The sequence below is a fragment of the Harmonia axyridis genome, chromosome 5 (genome assembly GCF_914767665.1).
Source record: "Harmonia axyridis chromosome 5, icHarAxyr1.1, whole genome shotgun sequence".
Taxonomy (NCBI): domain Eukaryota; kingdom Metazoa; phylum Arthropoda; class Insecta; order Coleoptera; family Coccinellidae; genus Harmonia; species Harmonia axyridis.
In genome coordinates this window covers 38,384,117-38,406,674 of record NC_059505.1, presented here as the reverse complement: position 1 = coordinate 38,406,674, position 22,558 = coordinate 38,384,117, and the positions used below count along the sequence as shown (strand labels likewise).

The 22,558-nt window shown below is 34.9% G+C and overlaps 1 protein-coding gene across 1 annotated transcript in view; it reads left to right on the top strand.

The window, feature by feature from the left end:
- LOC123680653 (proto-oncogene tyrosine-protein kinase receptor Ret) overlaps nucleotides 1-22,558 on the top strand; it is a 66,379-nt gene that overhangs the window by 12,800 nt on the left and 31,021 nt on the right. Inside the window, exon 2 of the mRNA XM_045618654.1 lies at nucleotides 20,993-21,208. Within this exon, the coding sequence (XP_045474610.1) occupies nucleotides 20,993-21,208 (216 nt within the window). The remainder of the gene's footprint in view (nucleotides 1-20,992; nucleotides 21,209-22,558) is intronic.

The following is a 22,558-nucleotide window of genomic DNA, read 5'->3' as shown; positions in this document are numbered from 1 at the left end:
TACTTTGTTCGTTGTATCGGGAATCCGTGAAAGAGTTTGTAAGATTAATATGTCGGATCTTGGTAGATGGAAGGTCAACTTTTTTGATTGACTTGGTTTTAACGTTGAATAATTCATTTCTCTTATATGACTTGATATCTTTGAGAAGTTTTTACTGAGGTTATTTTAGTTTGGAGTTCGGAAATGGAGAGACTATAAAGTTTTCTAATAAAGTAAAAGCTTCAGGATTGAAATTGAATTTAGTATCCTTTCTTTCATAACATGATCTCGAGATGTGGAAATGCATAATTTGTCACCGATATATATTTTTTCTATACTAATATGTATCAAATTATTTCATATAATTTTTGTTATTAATTTACTGAAGCTAATTTTGATTAGCAACTTATAGCGAAAATACCTTGAAGACATACTAATATAATCGGCAACGTATAGAAAAAGAATGATGTAACTGGGAATCCATGAATGTTTGTGTCGCACATTTTTAGTTCATATATTGTATAAAACGACTCTAATGGTTACACTGTGTCAAAATTCCTTGAACGAAGAGTTCTAGTGAATCGTAAATAAAAAGTTCCTGACCAAGTTTGCTCTTAACTGGTACAAAAGTAACAGTAGAGTAGAATACCATAAACGCTTTCTAGACAATTTATTGTGGACCAGTTTGTGAACGTTGCTGACCTCATCAAAAGCTGCTATGGTTTATTATTATTATTACATAATGAACATTTAGAAACGTTTGAGGAAAAATGATACCATCCCGGAATTTTTTAAGTTTACGTTTTGGAATGTGCAAAATTGAATTAAAAAGCCGCCAGCTATCAGTAACTTATAAGAACTGTTCTACAAAAATCATTTGCAACACCAGATTGATTTTCCTAGCTCTAGAAAACAATCCATGAATTTCGAAGGCCTGAAATAAATAATCAAATTGAATAAATTTAATTCCTCAGAAACTTAGCGACGTATAATCAAGCAATTGAGAATTTTCTATTGCTATACGAGTAGGTATAATATACAGGGTGTTTCGTAAACCCTTAGGGGTCTTTAGGCCATATTCCGGAAATACTTCGTTTTCAAGACAGGGTTGAATGTATCACATATAAATAACATATTACTCGATATTTTCGAAATGGCTTGAGATATTTGAATGAAATTTGGTGAAAATGAAAACCTCATTGAGGTGATTATTTCACGTTGAAAACAAATTCTTTCAGTATTCAGCGGCTTGCGTATTGGCATCAACTTTTATATTTTTGAAGAATAAATAGTACGCCACTTATATTAGTTTCTACAATTCTTTTCGATTTGGTACAAAAAGAAATTTTGCGGTTTTTTTCTAGGATGCACAACTTTTCAATGAAAAATTGGAAGCCATTTGATTTTCGAAAATATACTCGGGTAGATTAATCGAACAATGAATTTTATTATTTTAAAAAGCTTTTCAAATAACAACACTTGTTGAAAATGGCCGCTCCCAACTAGGATACAGAGTCTAGTCAGTACCCGAGTCCAAATAACTCAAAGAGATTAATATCCAGCATTTGTTCCCAATGTTTATGAAACACTCTGTATATTTACGCATATGCTCGACCCGCGCATCTGTGTTTTCTTGAGTTTTTGAAATGTTGATAGAGGTTTATTGAAATTTTTTATACAGAGTGTTCCAAAATGAGAGATGAAAAGGAGAATGAGGGATTTATTGGAACATTAAAAAAAAAAGATCTTTAAATATGGGCCCGAAAAATCTTTGTTTTCGAGATGCAGGGAGTTTCAAGTAGTCCTTCTTTTTGTGATGATTTTAACAGTTCATTGAATCTTTATTAATCTTCGCTACAGATTGGGCAAATAAGTATTATTATAATTAATTTATTCATTACATTATTCATTAACCGGATCTTTATAATAATTTAGATTTTCTTGAAGATTACAAGAAACCAAAAAGTGTAGTACTGGACCAAAGTTTCTTTAAACATTTTTTGAAACTACCAGTGGTGCACCAAAAAATAATTCTGAACGAAGAGTGGGTACTATTCCAGACAAAATATCACCTTGTTGATTTACATTCAAATTAGCATACCTCATGATGAAAACTTTAAATTGCAATATTTATCTAAATTTAAGTTGAATATCTTGTGAAGGGAAGGTGCTATGAGAAAAAAACTTGAAAAAAAAAATCAAAATTTAACATCCTATATCTCGAAAACAAAGCTTTCACGGGTCCATGTTTATACAACTTTTTTTCTCAGAATAATCTGAGGAATCTGTCATTTTCATTTGTATCCCCAATTAAGAAACACCCTATATTTATAGCTTTTTTCCACGAATCGTGATATTCAGCGAAAGAAGAGTGTGAAATTAGCAGTTTCTCCTATCCTGTATAGTTTGTTCGACCGATATGCAAGGCCTGCTTTAATTACACAGTCATCAACTAGAGCGCTTATACCCAGGCTCTAAAACCTCCAAAACTTCCTCCAAAGTCAACTCGTTAAGATTTATATCTCAGTCGTCCTAATAATGAATGGAAACCTGCGTTGAACCTGCAAAAGAATGGTCGTTTCTCTTTTAATATCCCCCTCGCTTCCATAAATCCCGAGTGGAAGCTTCCCAGGAAAGTATCTCCTGATATATCGCACCCTATATCCTAAATCCGATAAGGATTCAGGACAAAAATTAGTTCGCCAGTTTTGGGAACTCTGGGATAGCCTAGACGTTGTTGCAGTGTACACAAAATATCCAGCGTTTGTCGAGGCGAAAACTGTTAAGTGAATTCGATATGTCTATGGGGTAATTTATTATTCAAGGGTTGTTTCAGTTTAGATAGGACGAGGAGATTCGAGATGAGTTTATTTCAATTTGTTGATTCAATTCGAGAGGTTGATAGATTACGGTTCTTTTCCATTCGAAAGGTTCAGAGAACAACGCTTATATAAAAGTTGTCCCAAAAGAAAGTTTATATACAGGTTGTTCCTGAATTGGCGGTACAAAGAAAACAAGGGATAACTCAACTGGTTATCACCTCGTCATTTACTTCGATGAACTCTCCTTTTCCCAGTTATATACCTGGGTTACAAACAAAATCATATTGTACACCGTGAATTTCTTCTTCCTTTTCTTATTCTCTAAGTTGTAAGCCTGCGCGATGTTATCATGGTGCCTGCACACTAATTAGGGTAGGGAAAAGATATCCTCTATTGTATCTTTCTGAGAACTCTATGAATGGGAAAGTTGTATGCACAAGTACCACGAAAGACCACTTGATACACTAATGCAGGTATATTTATATTGAATATTGTGAAGATAATTTCGACTAGACACAGACATTATGTCTAATTTCTTTTGTCGCCACAGTCCTATAAACATGGGCTCTAAAACGCTTCGTTTTTTTTGTAGTCCTACATTTTTGTGATGATTATACAAGTTTATCGAATCTCTATTAATCTTCGCTACATATAGAGTAAATAAGTAGCAAAACTTATAATTAATTTATTCATCACAGCTTACTTACTGGATCTTTATGATGATTTGGATTTTCCTGAGAATAACTAGAGAATTGCTTGAATTTTTTTCTCAAAACAGTGGTAGATACGACAAAACTACAAGAAACCAAAAAGTGTAGTACTGTAGCAAAGTTTCTTCAAATATTTTTTCTAAACTACCAGTGGTCCACCCAAAAAATAGTTCTGGTGGTAAGAAGCGAGCAGTATTCCTGAAAAAATATCGACAGGAGATTTGCATTCAAAAACCTCCAAATTGAAATATCCATGGCAAATTTAAATTAAATCGATTTGTGGAGGTATGGCGCCTTGAGAAAAAGCCAAACTTCAACACCCTGTATCTCTAAAAAAAAGCATTTGTGGGCACATGGTTATGGGGCTTTTGTTTTGAGATGATTCGAGGAATCTGTCATTTTCGTTTGTACCTCCAACTTACAAACACCCTGTATGCCATTTTGTCTTCTTCGAGTCCTTAGATTGAATTTATTGGATAATTGGTTCTTATAGAATCTTACTGGTTTCGATCCCAAGTTCCTTTTCAAGACTGAAATATTTATTACTTCATTATAAATATTGTCTTCGACATAAAAATTATGAACGAATAGTGTACAAGAACTTGCTCCAGCAACACAAAATATAATACTATAAGAAAGGAATTATGAGGTAAAATATACCATATACATTGAAAAGTTCTGCAAAAGCACCCAGATACGTCAATACGAAAAATTATTGAACTTATATGGTTCTCAAATTGGATTTCCCTTTTTTGAGAAGGTAAGACCCTTGTTTTGCATTGAACCAAAACTACAACTATAATCTATCTAAGAAACAGAAATTATTGAAAAGCAATTCAAGGTCAAATATGAATTAAGATGCTACAAGTTTTGAGAAAACGTTTTTGAGAGGGAACACCACCAAGTGGCTGCTCAGTCCTAAGCTAAATTGCAGATATTTCTTTTCACCGATTTTTATGGCGTTTTCTCATAATTTCCTCACACAATAATCCACATAGGAGAATGTTGATATTTTTAATTTGCGAATAAAAAAAATTTTCTGGTAACTTTTCTTTTTAGGCAGAAAGATTTATGATATGTACTTTGTACACTACTTATTTGCTTCCAAAAAAAAAAGAAGATGAAGTGAATGTAAAAAGTATGGTCATCGCAGTAGCGCCAAAGCGGAAATGAATGGGTACCAAATATTTGACTGATATGCGAAAAGCCACTTGGTGATAATCCCTCTCAGAGGCGAAATGCTCATTTTTTGATCGATTTTCATTCTCTTATACTGGATAAGATAACTTTCTTCTGAAGTTAATTATAACCATTATTTATGATTCTGTAAAGGATGAAAGGAGTATATTAACGATAAAATTAGTTGAATTTCTGAAATTTCGAACGAACTCCAGTGGATCAGGCTGATATTCCGAAATTTATCAGAGGCAATTATTCATTCGGAAGTTCAGAAAATCGAACATTAAAATGTGTCACACCCTGTGATGGTGGAGTGGGCGTCTACGTCGGCTAATTACCCAATTTAATGAAATTCGTTTTCGGGAAACTACCCCGGAGACGAATTAGTCAAATTGCTGACCGAAATACATAAAATTGTCAGATGCTCGTTCATCATTTCTCTCGGAGTTATCGAAGGTTTGCCATCTTTGTCGTTTAGCGTAACACGACATATACATAGAGGATTTGAACTTTATATACGACAAACACATTTAATAATACTTATATCTTAATTGTATCTATATTATGATTCAGGTGTAGAAGTATATTCTTTGAGATAGAGAAATACAAAAAAAATATTAACTTCAAACAATAAAGCTTGTGTAGATGAAATCTCAGTATTAGCAGAAGAAATGTAAACGGAGCATAATACATTTCTATGTATGCGTACGAGAGTACAAGAGTACAGATAAAAACCTCGGCAAAAACTCTGTTTCCCTGTATAGGTATAGGCATTGTTTTGTGTATTTGTTTACAGAATAAGCTGACATATTTATATTGAAGGGGTTCCTCTTCATCCAAACAAAATCTTTTCCATCCTTCCTCTTCACCAAAAGTTGACGACATACGACATATATATTATAATTTAATCTAAAATGAAGAAAGACAAGAACTAGAAAGGAGTTACACATGTTATAGTTTCCATTACATTGATTTAAAGTTAGTGACCTATTATGAAGAAATCTGAAATTGATTGGATAGCTTGGAAACCTCGATGAAATTTATTAATTGGACAAGTATTCACCAAGTGCTCAATGGTTTCTTCTACACTACAGTCACATAGTGGGCTTCCAATAGAATGCCATTTGAAGAGCATACTATTGCAACGACCATGACCAGTCCTAAGTCGATTTAAAATACACCAAATTTTCCTAGGAAGATTGAAACCTGGAACTTTCTCAGATGGATCAACGATTAGACCTTCGTTGAAAACATTACAAGAACTCCATTCCGAACTCCAAATTTCCTTGTCATTTTCATTAGATTGAAGGAAGGTATTAATCCATAAAGGTTTGCGTGACTTTAATCAGGCAGCTCTATTATCTGGGAGGTAAGATATAATTGGAAATATGTTCTTGTAGAAATGAAATTTATCCCGAGATTTCTTGCCTGCAATATGCCTACGAATATGAGGTGGAACTATGTGTGAAAGCACTGGTAACCAAAGTAAAGGTGTAGATCTAATAGTTCCACTGATAATTCACATAGAAACGTTAAGCTGTGCATTAATTTTATGAACATGAGCACTATCGAACCAAACAGAACAATAGTATTCAGTATAGAAGTATGAATATTTTAAACACGCTTAATGACTTTGAAGGCACTTCAAGCCGTATACACCAGTATCATAAACATATAGGTGATTAGGTTATAACGGAGAGGCTTGAGAACACGTGATGCCTTGTGTATGTTAGTCTGAATATTTCGCTGCTAAATGTCGAGATCAGAGGAAGGATGAATGCATGCTTCATTGACAAAACGAAAACACTTTTGATCAAGTGCAAGACTCAAAACTATTAGAATATCTGAGAAAAAAAGGTTTAGACAATAACGAATGAATATATCGGATAAAGTTGAAATTCAGAGAGCAGTCAGGCAGAGTAATATTCTCCCACCACTTCGCTTCAATATAAATCCAGAGGAAATTTTCAAACTCAAGGACACCGAAGAGGGGATCAAGGTTAAGGGGGCGATACTGAACAACAAGATATTCCGACGACGTCATATTTACAGACAGTGTGGAATCCTTACAAAATATAATATATTATGCTGTATGGGATAGAGGACGAGAAAACGGCATATTTAATAATCTAAAAAAGTCAAAGGTCATGGTAATCTCGAAGACCAATGGTATATCAGCCAAATGTTTTAGAGGAGTGCATAGACTAAGCGAACAGGACACCTGACAGAACTGTCAACAAAAGGCTTATTTTGGATACGTGCTGAGATTTTTGATCAAAATCAATTGCTCCAGGCCATCATCAAGGGCAAAATATAGGTAAACGAGGACCAGGAAGAAGGCAACACTCCTGGATGAAAGATATAAAAGATTAGATAGGGCTGAATGCCGAAATGTTGATTCACACTGCTCAAAAAAAGGAAGAATTTGCTATGGTTAGCGCGAATCTTCACTGGAGGTAGTATTCAAAGAAGAAGAATTTAGCTCAAGGGAAGAATTAAGGAAATCAACACTTACTCATTTTTTAACTTTTCATTTCGAAAGCCCTTTTCGAGTTTGGAGAAAAACTACGAAGGCTAAAAATAAAAAGGTGCTCTCAAATTTAATACTTCTAGATTCATAGAGAAACGATTGAAATGCATGTAATATAGAATGAGTATAAATAATGGAATATAAATTTATGAAATTTTAAAATATTCACGAACTAACATTACTTAAAAGCAATATAATGTCTAAAATAAAACAAAGTATACAAAACAAACATGACAAGAACATGTAAATAGAATTAACTTTGATACCGACAAAAAATTAATTAAAATTGATTAAGCAATTCAATCAATTACCTAAGAAGCATTACACCATTATTGAATTTCTCATTTTCCTTCCTCACGCTTGTTCCAAGCAAACTAATAGCTATAAAAACCAGTTTGTTTGGAATATTCTAATAAATCCGATCCAGGTGAAGCTACGAAGGAAAATAACGAGGAAAACACGTATAACTTTTCCTGATATATACCTTGACCTAGGGCACGTAATTGAAAATTAAACTACGTGATGTTTCAACTCTGGATTGTTCTAGACAAGAAGAAAATCAGAAAGGAAAGATTTATTCTGGTTTTCTTTTCGTCGTTGCAACGGTCTGGAATGAACAGATTGTGTTTAATGGAGTGAAAAAAGGGGAAAGTAAGGAAAAGGTCTTGATACTAAACATACTTTAATGGCTGACCGCATCACTTGATTCTGGAATATTTCATTTCAGCTTGTTTCTTTGTGTCTGGTGCAGAGAGGTGTTCCAGAAATTTAAGTAGTAACAATTTCTCTTGCGAATATATCGCTGTAACTATTGTTCTACTGAGTAATAATTTCTAAAGAGGATATTACCTGTTGTGAAGGTTTTTCCAATAAGAGGTTTCATTTTGAATAGCTAGCTATTTGACAAGTGAAAACTACGTTATAAAAACAGCAAAAAAAAACGCTTCAACAACTCAATGAAGTTGTTTGAATTCACTAGAAAAATGGTGAAAATTTTGCAGTTACAGTTCCCAAAACTAAAGCACTCTTGTGTCGTCCATAAATATCTATTAGTGATTTTTGTATTGAAAAATCTTGGTTGGCGAAAAAGTTTTCTGTATACAAATTTGACAGATAATAGATAAATCCGTTCCAGTCTATTTTGTTCCACAAGATGTGCCGGAATGAAGTGATTTGCCACATAATCAGAGAGAAGTATATCCAGAATTTTGTCATTTGAATATCGGAAATTCAATTCGTGAAATCAAATTAGTGTAGCTTTGATAATGAAAAAATCTGTCACATGTGAAGTAATTAGATATTTAAATTTCTATGTTCATAGAGTATTATTGCTACTCTTTCTGGAAACAGATCCAATGAAATTGACCCTATGTATAGTTGCCAAGTTTTTCTTTTCTCACTCCTTGAACTTTCCACATACGATACCACTCAAACAACTTCAACTAGGTAATTAATTATTCAACACCCAAAAAGTTACTTTCTTTTTGCTTTTTCCTGTCAGTATCAACTTTCCCCAAATTGCTATTTCCATCGTTATGTCCAGAATCTCATGAATATAGAATGAATAAATCAGATACATACTTGAAGTGTCTAAATGCCTCTTAGTGCCTGGTCTGTGTATCGTCTTCGTCATTCATTTTAGGTATAGTGTTTTCTTTATTAACCCCCAATATTTTTCTACGTAGAATCTACTGAAATAATAAAAATATAGGTTCTAATTTGAAAATCTTGTTTTTTGATTAATTTGTGTTGTCCATATTCATGATCTTCTAGTGAATACCCTATACAATTTTGATCCAAACCGCAAACAGTGTTATAATACTACGTATTTGCAGCATCAAAAAAGAAAAGAAAAATTTCGATAAAAGCTTTTTCTGAAACAAAATTCCAAGAAAAGGGAGTCCTCATAGCGATCATTTTTTTAAAAGAATCCAATTAACTCATGAACCGTTGAGTTTTTACCCAAGGTAAGGCATATTTCTGAAAATGTCGTCAAAAAGCTATCTAATGATGCAATAATATACTGGGTGTGCTATTGGAAATAAAGAAGTAGTAGTGTGTTTCCGGTATTCCAGAATTTGTAGAGATCTGACAATATTTTAGGGAGAAAGATCAGTGTCTCAAACCCTATATGCCAATTTTCAGCTTAAAATTATGATTAGTTTTCCATGAAGAAGCATAGATGTCTTGCAAAAACATATTTTAAAAATAATGTATGGAAAGAAGTTCACATTCCCTAGTAGACAGATATACGAATTATCAAAAGCATTGGATATAAGGCAAATCTATGCCAATAAAATTATAGTCAATATCAAACAGAAGAAGATAAAATTAGTCATCAAAGAACACAACTACCTGACCAGAACAAGAAACGTCAACTATAAAAGACAGAGGGCAGAAAAAAGAATAGGACAGAGAAGTTGCACATACCTAGCTTCTAGATTGTACCCAAACGTGCCTACGGAAATAAGAGAACTAAGAAACATAAAGAAATTCAAAAAGGAAATAAAGAACTGGTTGACTTCAGAAGATAGATCCATGATACATAGAATAATAAATTCAACATAAAGAATAACTATAATAATATGATAATGAAAAAAAAAAAAAATTAAATATGAATTAAGAAAAATGAAAATATCCCGATTGTGACAGATATTCCCGAACGTGACTGTGAACCCGATGAAGACGAAATATATAAAACGGCGTGACGAGGAGAGGAAGCTGGGACAGAACAAGATTTTTATTTTAGTATTTTATAAATTTGTTTTAGTTAGAGTGAAATTTATTTTAAACAACTGTAAACAGCTATTATAAATAACTCACAGTTTTTCCTAGAGTTTAAACAATCAATGTAATATTTGAATAAACTCTATTCTATTCTATTCTATTCTATAAACGTATAATAGGCCAACTCGGTGAATCACCCTGTATTACTTCAATCGAGGCGAAAATGATTCAATTTTTTTTAAATTTTAGTGCAGTTTCTACAACAAAACGAAGAATTATCTTCTAAACGCGAAGTCTCTGAGTGAAATCTTATCCATAACCCAAATTCTTCATTTTATCCCAATCATCTCGACAAATTATTAATCAACTTCATCTGAAGACACAATAAATTAACATTCGACCAAGAAAATATCTGAAAATCTCTATGCAGAACCACTCCGATCGACGTTGATTGATAGGCCTGGTGAAAAGCGGCAGAAATTGCAATTTTCTCCCGAATTTCCATCGTCCGATAAAATGGGGAAAATCTTAAGCGAATCGACGTCGAATTAAACACGAATTCATCGATTCAAAACCGACATGGGCTGCGTTCCGTCTTTCTAGAGCGCTTAATCGAGTAAATATCGATTTTCGGGTTGATAATTGTGAATTCGTTTCTCGTGGGATTGACAGCATAATTTCAAAACTACGAAGGAATTTAAAGAGGAAGTTTTGAATCTAGGTTATGTCGGCACGATGTGTAGCTATTGGAAAGAGCTGGAAACGAAAACGAGACAAACATGTGTTCGTCAATTATAGCACCGCTCACCGATTCTTCGTAGAGCTCACAGCTCGAAAATTGGGAAAAAATTGAATTTCCCTCCAAACATCGTTATATCTCCTGAATTATCGTCATAGACCCCTCAAATAAAAACGTTTTTCAAACATCAGGTTCTGATCTAAAACATAGTGAGGTTTCAAGGGCGTAGCTTACGTCCAGGAGAAGTTGCAGCCTCGGGAATATTATCAATTTTTTTCAGATGAGATCGAAATTTGGCTAATCAGGGATCGTCAATTCTGGCACCGCTCACCGATTCTTCGAAGAGCTTCCGGTTTTGAGGAAATTAGAACTCGAATTTTGGGAAAAAATTGAATTTCCCTCCAAAAATCGTTATATCTCCTGAATTATTCATCACAGACCACTCAAATAAAAACGTTTTCAAAACATCAAGTTCTGAGCTGAAAGATAAAAAACAATATTTCTTCAGCACACTTTTTTTCATCTTTTCTCAGATAACAAAAATAGCTACACTCACAACGCAATATCTCACTAACTAATGGTCGGACTGCTGTCAAATTTTGACACGTATAGTTTGAAAGTTGCTACTAAGATGCATAGAAAACCTGGTGTGTCTACTTATACCTGTAAAACTTTCAGACAAAACGGGAGATTTTTCAGATTTATACCTACTTGATTTCGAGAGATCGCGGTCTGTTTCAGATGGCGCATACATCGTTTACATTTGACATTTCTCTCAATTCTCGACTCTTGTGAACCAAGGGCGTAGATCTTTTTTTTTCTTGGTAGGGGATAATCGAAAAAAAAATATTTGACGACAACTTTTTTTCATATCTGTAATGTTAGAAAAAGAAGTTTGATAATGAAGTTTGAACCAAATTACTCGAAATAATTTTTTTTGTTACTAATTTGGTTGTTCTTACCTTATACTGGGTGTTCTCAAATTAGAGTTACAAAGGAAAATGAGAAATTACTTGGATAATTTTGAGAAAAAAAAGTTTTATGAATATGAGCCAACAAACGCTTTGCTTTCAATATACAGGTTGTTTCTAGTGTGTCGTACAGTTTGTCAAAAATTTATTCATATTCGCTACATATTGGGTGAATACATACCAAAACTTATAATTAATGAATTCATTAGAGCTTGCTCTTTATAATAATTTGGATTTTCCTGAGGATTACAAGTGATTTTTTTCTCGAAATCGATAGCAGATACGACAAAACTATAACAAACCAAAAAGTGTAGTACTGGACCAGAGTTTTTTTCTACATTTTTCTAAACTAACAGCCATTCACCAAAATATAGTTTTGGAGGGATTAAGAAGGCATCCATCCAGAAAAAATATCACTCTGTAGATTTGCATTCAAAATTAGCATATCAAATGGTGAGAACTTTGAACTGGAATATCTATGGCCAATTCAAATTAAATATCTTGTGAAGGGAAGGATATAAAAAAAATAACTTTCTATGGTCTGTCATTATATTCCATTCATTTGATTGAAAATTTGAAATGAACTGAATTGTAATTTATTGCGAATGTTTGCAGTGTCTAAAATCAGTATTTCATTTTTGAACGGCACCTGGCAGATAGCGGGAATTCGAAAAATTTCTGAAGAGCGCCACCTTACAGAACTCTGGTTAAACTGAACACCAAAGCAACAGGTGGGTCTCTCAAAAAGTCTGAAACAAAATCGAATCAGTAAACACACCAGGTATTCTTAGTTGCTGCCAACTAAAAATCATATGGATTTAATACTAGCACCGCCATTTGTGCATCAGACCGGAGACTTTTCAATTGGCCTAATAGCCTATAGAAAAACATTTGCCTATTGAACTCTTTGTTTGGAATGACTTGGACTATAACATTACAAAAATTCAGCCAATTTGACGTTCCCTAATGAACTCTGCAGTATTTTTTAGTGAAAAAATCGAATAAATACGAATTTAAATAAACGCGAAAATGAGTTTTGAGCATTCAGGAAATTTGTACATTGAGTGACTGGTCGAATAATTGAATTAGAGTCCAAATTTTCTGTCGTTAGATGAAAATAAGTATACTTCTAGGTATTTCAGCAAAACTTTTCCAGTACAAGCGAACGAAATCCTAAAAACCCACTCTGTACAAATTACTGTCATCGATTCAATTACTCGCAATCGCTCCCCAACTAGCCCACCCAAAAAAAAATCCCGAAACCAAAGTTCATCGCCCCTGAAGAATCAGCAGAATCACCGAAACGCCCCTCCATACCAACAATTTTCCCGATTAATATCAATCCGAAGGTCAAAGAACCACATACGCAAAGGTCGGTTTCCATTAAAAAATTAAACGATTCACCAGGAATCACACGCTAATCCAATAATGTAAAAGCGAGACACCATTCCCACAAACTGGTCGACAAATCTGCCGATGGGCGGCAGCATCTGCGCCCGCGTAGGCGTCAAAACGGCCGAGCCACAGGTTCTGCGGATTAGCCAAATGGAAGGTGGCCGTAAATTTGCGGATAGATTGTGCAGGAAGTATCCGGAATGGACAGTTGTAAAAAAGCCGACTGGATTATCCCACAGTCTGTGTAAAGTTAAAAAACGAGTTGCGTCGAGACCTTGGTGCTATAGGAAAGTTCGTTATGCAAATAGGGTATTGCGCCAACTTTGTTAAAAAGATCGAAACCGTATATTACTAGATGGACGTAAAGTTAAGTTTTACGCTGTCTGCAGATGGGAGAGAAGTTGGAAATGATGATAGCTAAATGGTGGTGTATTTTACCTTTTTTGTGTTTCTTTGAAGGCAGGATTAGTATTATATACTGAATTTTAGCTTCTTTCGATTTTGTCAATTATGCAATAGATTTTTCTTATCGGATTTTTGTCAGAGCAATTTTCGATGATCGGTGATTCTCTCGGTAACAAATTTGAAGATCATCAAATATACAGGATTTTAATTTTTCCATGCTAACCCCAGGAAAAGTACCCAAAACAATTGCCATCTTTTCATCAGAACTGACTTATTATGTTAAGAAGGAAGTAATATTTTTTCTCTATTAATCAAAGCTTGGTTGATAGAGTATTGTTTTGTTTCCCTTGAATAATGATATCGCTGAATTCCGAATTCTCCTTGACCAGTGTTTATTTGTGTTTATTTTTGACCCTGTTGTCCCAAAGTCATGAAAAACAAAGTGATTCTATATATCCACTCTACCTGAGCCTTCTTGTGGGCTAGGAAAAGACCAATATGAGTCAGCGGTCCAGCAATGTGAGTTGAATAACAGGATAACCCACAGGATAAACACTCCTGGACTTATTCAGGCCAATAAATTCGTGGTGATTTCACCTACCTATACCAGAAAGCTATTGAAGCTGTCAAGAGCTGAGCTTCGGGTGATGGCGGGACTGCTGACAAGGCATGGGGCAGGTATGGGAAAGTCAGCAAATGAGATTTGCAGGCTCTGTAGATCGAAAGCAGAAACAGCTCAACACATGATATACAAGTGACCAGAGCTGGCTGGCCTAAGAACCATTCATATGAGGAAACCGGTCCTAGATACCCGTGAGGTAACGGTCAAGGCCTCTAAGGAGGTTGTCAGTTTTATCAACGCCATTGACTACCTCCTTGGGTTTCCATGAGTGAGTAGGGTAGAGAACAAAAGATCTACATGGTCGCAGTTTCTGGAAGGCTTACCGAGCCACAACGACTTCAGTTCAAATAATAATGATAATATACCCACTCTGCTGCCCAATGAGGAAGTCTACTCTTTTTGAATCGAAAGAGATTGCCTATTGATATTCTTTATTTTTGATTCTTCACAACTGGTACAATTGTTTCACTTTCTTCTTCCATGGAAGTAAAGGATTTATCAATGAGAGGTTCCTTTTTGATAATAAAAAAACGATTATATTTTAAGAGAAGTCAATGGATGTTTATTTCATTGTAAAGAGGAAGGCATGCCATTAACGATGGAAAATAATATCAGCCAAATACGCACATTTGCGGCTGTATGTCGATCACTACACGAATTTTATCTTAATCGATTCTAGACCTTTAAAAAGATGAAATCTATGTCAATGCATAGACTTTATTTTTCACATGACCGCAGAGAAAAAGTCTAAAGGTGTTAAATCATAAGATCTCGGTGGCCTACTGTGATCAGGAAACTTTTCTTGCAAAATTGCAATCGTTTCGTTGATTGTGTGGCAACTTAGCGCCCTCTTGTGAAAATCCTAACAGCTATAAATTCGACAATAAAAGAAATATCGGATTCCAAATATTCAAATTTGCATATTTAATCGAGAATCACTCGAATAAATATATTTCATTCAATATAATATACATTCATAACGATATAGTAAAATTGTGGATTTGAACATATATTACAATACGACAACGTAATCTAACCATGTTGGGGTCATGTGAAAATTGCGTATACTTCCTCTATCTATGTTTATTACTCTATGATCATTCTTATTGAAAAACGTTATGTATGCTACAAAAGACTCTGTGCATTGTTTGAAAAAGACCCTGATTGAACTGGATTAGTTGTATTTACACGAACAATTAGATAACAAAATTAGATAGGGTATGGCGAATTTGCGATAACACTCATCTATTCAAGATATCAGCATTTCGCTAAAAATCTATAACATATTCTATTTCCTTTGCGAAACAAATGTACAAGATATTCATAATCATTCCGATCGATTGAAATTTCTGTTCAGTACTGTTTCCAACAAAGAAAACTATAAAACCTACACACCATACACCAAAAACCTGAAATTACGAACGATTAAATCTTTATACGGACTTTAACACCTCATCAACCACATAACACCCCTTATTCTTCTTCTCCATGTCAATTTACGAGCAGCCTAATGACCACAGATTAATTAGGTTCGTGTAGTAACAACAGTGCAATGACCATCAAAATGTGATCGATAGCTATCATTCTCATAGATAAAAATTATGATTATATTCTGGATACAACACGCCTATACAGTGAAAAAGCGGCCCAGTTTTTACAATGACAATTTCTGAGGTAGGGCAATTAGTAGATTAAATTTATGGAATTTAATTTAATTCGTCGACAACGGAAATTATTCTATGGAATACAATGTTTGTCCAACAAAGGGTTGTCGATATAGAATTTGACGGTTGGATGCACTGAGCCCGGATTGGAAGTGCTAGCAACATATTATGAAATCATGTTTCGGACAATGGGTGATATTGTTAACTTGGTAATCCACTTTCAGTGAAAACACTTCTGAACGGATTTAAATTTGTCATGTTGTGGGTTCAACAAGCTCTATGACAAATTTTGTTAGATGACACAAAGGCGTACAACTTTGCTTCCGCCGTTTTTTTCCAAAATTCGAGGCTTTATTGTAAAAAACTGGTTATACATTTATGATTCCAAGTATTGTCCATCGCTGGCCACTACTTTATCCCATCTTTCGAGCAGCATACGAATCCCGCGTTGAAAAAATTGGTCATCTTTTGAAGCGATCCATAAATCAATCCAATTTTTTACTTCTTTATAAGACCGGAAGTGCTGGTCAGCCAGGCCGTGTGCCATTGATCGAAACAATTAATAATCCGAGGGAGCAACGTCTAGATGATATACAGCGGGTGGGGTAGGACTTCCCATTTCAATGTTTCCAAGTATGTCTTGACCCCTTTCACAATATGGGGTTGACCATTGTTATGCTGTAAAATCACTTTATCATGCCTCTCGTTGCATTGCGGCCGTTTTGTCTTTCAAAGCTCGGCTCAAACGCATTAATTGCGTTCGATAACAATCGTATGTGATTGTTTCAGTTGGTTTCAAAAACTCATAATACACTACGCCAAGTTGGTCCCACCAAATACTGAGCGTGATTTTGGAACCGTGAATATTCGGTTTGGATGTCGACGTGGTAGCATGGCCAGGATATCCCTATGATTTTCTACGCCATTTTTCGTCTCCAGTTAGAATGCGATGCAGAAATCTCTTCCGTCTTTGACTTGCCAAGCAGCTATTCACAAGCAAGCAAACGCTATTCAACATCTCTCGGCTTCAACTTGTAAGGCACCCAATTTCCTTGTTGCTGAATCATTCCCATGACTTTCAGGCGTTTTGAAATGGCTTGTTGCATCACTCCCAATGATCCTGCCAATTCTTGTTGCGTTTGACACGAGTCTTGATCAAGTAATGCCTCCCATTCTGTATACTCGAACACCTTGTCTTCTCCACCACCATGCTGGTCTTTGACGTCAAAATCACAGTTCTTGAAGCGTTAAAGCCACTATCGGCACGTTCTTCCATTAATAACGGCCTCACCATAATGTACCGACATCAAATCATTGTTGGAAATCCAACCCACAATTTTTCAGAATGAGAACATCTATCATCTTTCAACATTTGTGATAACGCTTGTGGAACACCTTGTACAACAAAATGAATCTATTTCAATTGATCCAAAAGTAGATTTATCCTATTCTACGAATCTAAATTCCCTTAGTTGTGCGTTTATTGCACCGAAAACTCAGTTAGCTGAATATCAGTGACGTACATACATGGTAACAGATATGAAAGGATCAGCTGAATATTTCCGGAATAAGTCGAATCTTGTGATTGCAAATTCGAGGGTATCTATAATACTCTTTTTACAAGATGGTGGTCTGCCACACGCCTCAGTCTGTGACTTTCCAATAAATCATTTTTATTCAATGGCCTTCCAGATTTCCTGATTTGACAACTTGAGACTTTTTTTGGGCCACTGTTCAAGACAGTGTAACGCTAAACAGGTTATAAAACGAAATAAACAATCAATTTATGTTATTGAATACCTTAGAGCACATAAACTAAACACCAACGAACTAGTTCACCCTTGACCTAGTAGACGACAGTGGTTGACATATCAAAAATAACTATTTGAAGAAATCAACTAGTTATTAAACTAGTTGAATTACGTTGACGTTGTGTTGACGGTGAAAATCTAACGACTTATCCTTACAAGATGAGCCCATCCAAATAAAAATAGACCTGTTCCATCGTTTTTCTGCAAAAAAACTTTAATTTCCCGGAAATATCCAGCCAGACTTCTTTAAATGGACCACCCTGTTTATAGTCATAGAACTGAATGAAAAATATCATCCCCAGCCAGTGACAAGAGAAACCATCCGTCATTTGTCAAACGGGAACATAGAGTTACAGTCTGCCGTATTAAAAGCGATGAACTGAGCGGCAAAAACAGAAATAATGTACCTACCACCCATTCATATACCAATTTGATGGATTACACGGGTCGAACAACGTGTACCATGTTTTCTGGTATGTTTTTATGGTAATACCATCGTTTATGAGGACATGGCGTGTTAGGGGGTGACCTTGAGAGTCGACAAAGGTCAGGACACGTTCCTTAACGCTATCTAGATGTAAATACAGGAGGTATTTTTAGCGGACGCATTTATTAGGAACCTTCATCGATAAACAGGCCATTTTCTACGAAAATTTGACGTTAACTGCAGAAGTTTATATTTATTATGCAGATTGTATGACCTGAAACAATGAAATAACGGCGCACGTTTGATATTTCATGGTTGAATTTTGGAGAAATGCTGAAGTGATAGAAGGATAATAGGACTTGTATGAGATCAACACAGAAATTAACTAGTAGGACGTACAATATACACTCAGTAGCAGAAAAAAAAACGAGTAATAATGACGCTACACAAATTTCAAAAAATCTAACCTTTGGAAATAATGAAAAAATTTGATAAGCTAATCTGTTGTTGGCCTTCATGATGTCTTATGTCATACTCAGGATGATACGATTGATTTCCTCTTGAGGTATCTGATTCAGTTCTACTAGTAGCTCGTGCTGAGTAGTCGCTAGAGACTGTAGATAATGAGTATGTAGGGAATCTATCAATTCCTTCGAAAATATCAGTCCGAAAGTTGAATTCCGAACTAAAATGCTGAAAACGGTATAAAAACTTGGAATGATCAAAGCCACACCCCTAAAGGAACTGTAGAAAGGCTTTGCTAACGGTCGAATGGGAAAAGGCCCGAATGCCCATAAAAATCGGCATTTCAGGGCGAAGAATTCAATTGAGTTCAGTCCAGTCTACAACTACAACATATGTGCAACACTTGCACCGACAACGAGAAGAGTACAGATTTTCACATCTATTCCCGAGACCGACGAAAAAGTACCTGCAACGACCCAAGTGACTAGCGGCCCTAAAATTCGATCAGACAAAATATCATCTTCTTCATACAGTCTTAGTGGGTTAAAATAAATTGAATGAGTGTTTACCTTTTTCTTTTATTTCCCTAATTTGCCCTTGGCCGTGAACTACTTTAGTCACAGTATTAGGACCTAGTCACAGTATATGGACCACAACCCACAAGTTAAATGAATTCATCTTTTTTATTATTTATATTTATTTTTTTGGCCAAAACTCGACCCTCAGTACTGAATGTACAGGGTGGGCAAATAAGCGAGGTAAGCGGCTATATCTCAGGATCCACTCATCGTAGAGACTTGCGGTAAAAAATTTTACCACTAAAGTAAACAAAATAAAACACTGGAAATTGTTTTGAAGTTCATACCTCTACCGCTAGGGGGCGTAATAGCTATAGTCGAGTAGAAAAATGCATTTTACTCAAAAAATTTTTATATTAAGTTGGAAAAAAAAAATCATCACTGTAAACCTTGGAAAATTCTCTATCTGTTTGAATTGTCACTTTCGATTTTGCGACATCAAATAAGGGTGGGAGAAAGTTAGAAATCTGACTGATTGAAATGTCTGTAACTTCAGTTTGGCTCAACATTTTTGAGCAAATTAGATCTTATTTGACAGACAACACCTTGTTGATTAAGGAAAAAATATAGTCATGATGAATTTGATTCAGCTGCTTCCGATAGGGAGCGCTGAGTCAGAAGTTCATTGTTTTGTTCATTTTTCTCTGAAATTTCAAATGTAATGATAGGATTTTCTTAACAGAAACAAAAATTTCATTGAATTTGCATGAAAAAACCTCAAGGTCGCAAAGCGATAATTTCAGGCGTTCTGAAGTTATGGCCGAAAGAAGATATTCTTCAACTGATGCACTGCGAAAAACCAAATTGAGTATTCAAGTTTTAACAGAATCAGAAATCCCATCAAATTTGTATGAAAAAACCAAAAGGTCGCAAAGCGATAGCTTCAGGGGTTCTCTAGTTATGGACGAAAAAAGATATTCTTCAACTGATGCACTGAAAAACTAAATTCTGTCTTCTTTCGGCCATAACTCCAGAACGCCTGAAGCTATCGCTTTGCGACCTTTTGGTTTTTTCATACAAATTCATACAGATTTCTGTTTCTGTTAGAACTTGAAGACTCAATTTGGTTTTTCGCAGTGCATCAGTTGAAGAATATCTTCTTTCGGCCATAACTTCAGAACGCCTGAAATTATCGCTTTGCGACCCTCAGGTTTTTTCATGCAAATTCAATGAAATTTTTGTTTCTGTTAAGAAAATCCTATCATTACATTTGAAATTTCAGAAAAAAATGAGCAAAACAATGAACTTCTGACTTAGCGCTCCCTATCGGAAGCAGCTGAATCAAATTCATCATGAGTATATTTTTTTCTTAATCAACAAGATGTTGTCTGTCAAATAAGATCTAATTTGCTCAAAAATGTTGAGCCAAACTGAAGTTACATACATTTCAATCAGTCAGATTTCTATCTTCCCCCCACCCTTATTTGATGTCGCAAAATCGAAAGTGACAATTCAAACAGATAGAGAGTTTTCCAAGGTTTACAGTGATGATATTTTTTTTCCAACTCAATATGAAAATTTTTCGAGTAAAATGCATTTTTCTACTCGACGATAGCTATTACGCCCCCTAGCGGTGGAGGTATGAACTTCAAAATAATTTCCAGTGTTTTCTTTCGTTTACTTTAGTGGTAAAATTTTTTACGGCAAGTCTCTACGATGAGTGGTTCCTGAGATATAGCCGCTTACCTCGCTTATTTGCCCACCCTGTACATTGTTCTTGTTTGTTTTCTTGAACCTTCCCTACAGCATCAACTTTTCTCAGGACCCCATTATTGTCTTCGCGCATTTTTCATCATTAGTATCCGCTTTTACATCCGCTAATGGAATTCACCCCAATACAATCCAACCCTTGTTGCTGTCTACAAGCGACCAGTTCAATTAATTTTCAATCAAGCACGATTATTTACTTTGACAGTTCAATTCCCCACTTTCATCTGTTTTACAAAATGGAATTAATTTATTTTACAGTGGACGGATTGTACTTCACGATGACCGATATGAAAATGACGCTTCCAATATTCAAGACGAAAAATCTATCGAACAGATCCCCTGTAATGCAACTATATTATCAAGAAGGAGGTACACATAACTTCACGTTGAAGAATGGACAGAAGTACTTCAGACTCACGCAAGATGGCAGGTTGACGTTCAATGAGAAGTTACAACAAAGAGGAAGGTTTGAGGGTGAGTAGACATAGAAAATAAGTTTTACTACCTCTTTTTCTTTTTGATATTCAGACTAACGCTAATTCTATGATCGGATCTTCTTGAAATGATGTTCAATTTATAGAGGGCGTGCATGTGCTTTGAACCCAAATGATATATTCATTTGGGGGGAAGAACAAGGGTTAGGTCTAACAACTAACCCTTAAATTATTCAAGACTTGAATAGAGACATTTGTGATTCAGCTCGATTCAACTTCTACTCTGCATTTGAATGGATATTTTACAAAATTTGTGAAAATTTAGTGCCTTACGTTTTACTGTTTTAACTTAGATAAATAATCTCGTTTTATGATTGTGAGTTCACGAACAATAATTTTGTTGATGATATTTTTCAATTTTCGAAATGATGTAACGTGCCTTACAATAGGAAGAACCATACAGTAGATAGCATCTGCTATTGCACCTAATTTCATATTGTTGCTGACAAAAATTTTGAACCGCGCAGGTATGGATTTCATATTCGATCGAATTTTATACAAAAAGATTTTCCTTGAACGTTTCCTAATATTTGAAACTGGGAATAGAGTCCCAAAAAAGTTCGTGTATTCGCAGCCTCCAGTTTTTCTTGGAAAATTCAATACTTATCTTCAGAAAATTTGGTAAAAATATACAAAATTGGTATATGATGGCTAAAAAAACAATTTTTTAATTCTGGAAAAAGAACCTCCTCGAGCGAGACTTGAACTACTAACATGTGATTCCGGAAGAAGCTGTTCCTCAATATACGGTTGGAACTTTCAACTTCCTCGGTAGCTCAGTTGGCCAGAGTAATTCGGTGGTTGCGGGTTCGAGTCCTGCTCGAGGAGGTACTTTTTGTTATAATTATTATCAGACCTTGACCAATTTTTCTAATTTATCTTTGACAAAATTGATCCTTTTAGCTTTGAAGTCTGAAAAATGAATTTCGAAAGCTGAAAATCAATGACATACCAAAATAATTTCTCAAGAAATTGACTACCGTTTATCAAAAATATTTGAAACACTCTATGTTACAATGACATCGAATACAGAGTTTTTTATAACACGAATATCTCTCCATCATTGTTTTGAAGTTAGGAATATTGGAAAATTACCATATTTGTTCAAAATTTGATATGAATGAACTTTTCATTCGATTTGAGATACTAGAGTGAAAGAGAAAATAACAAACCGTATTACGATATTTATAACGCTTCGAAAAGAGTTTATATATTCAGTTTTCCATAACATATACAATCTTCCCCAGGTCAATTTTTCACGATTCCCCCTACTAAACGAAAAAACCTTTCAAGCATGATCGAACACACTGAAAAACGAATTACAATCGTC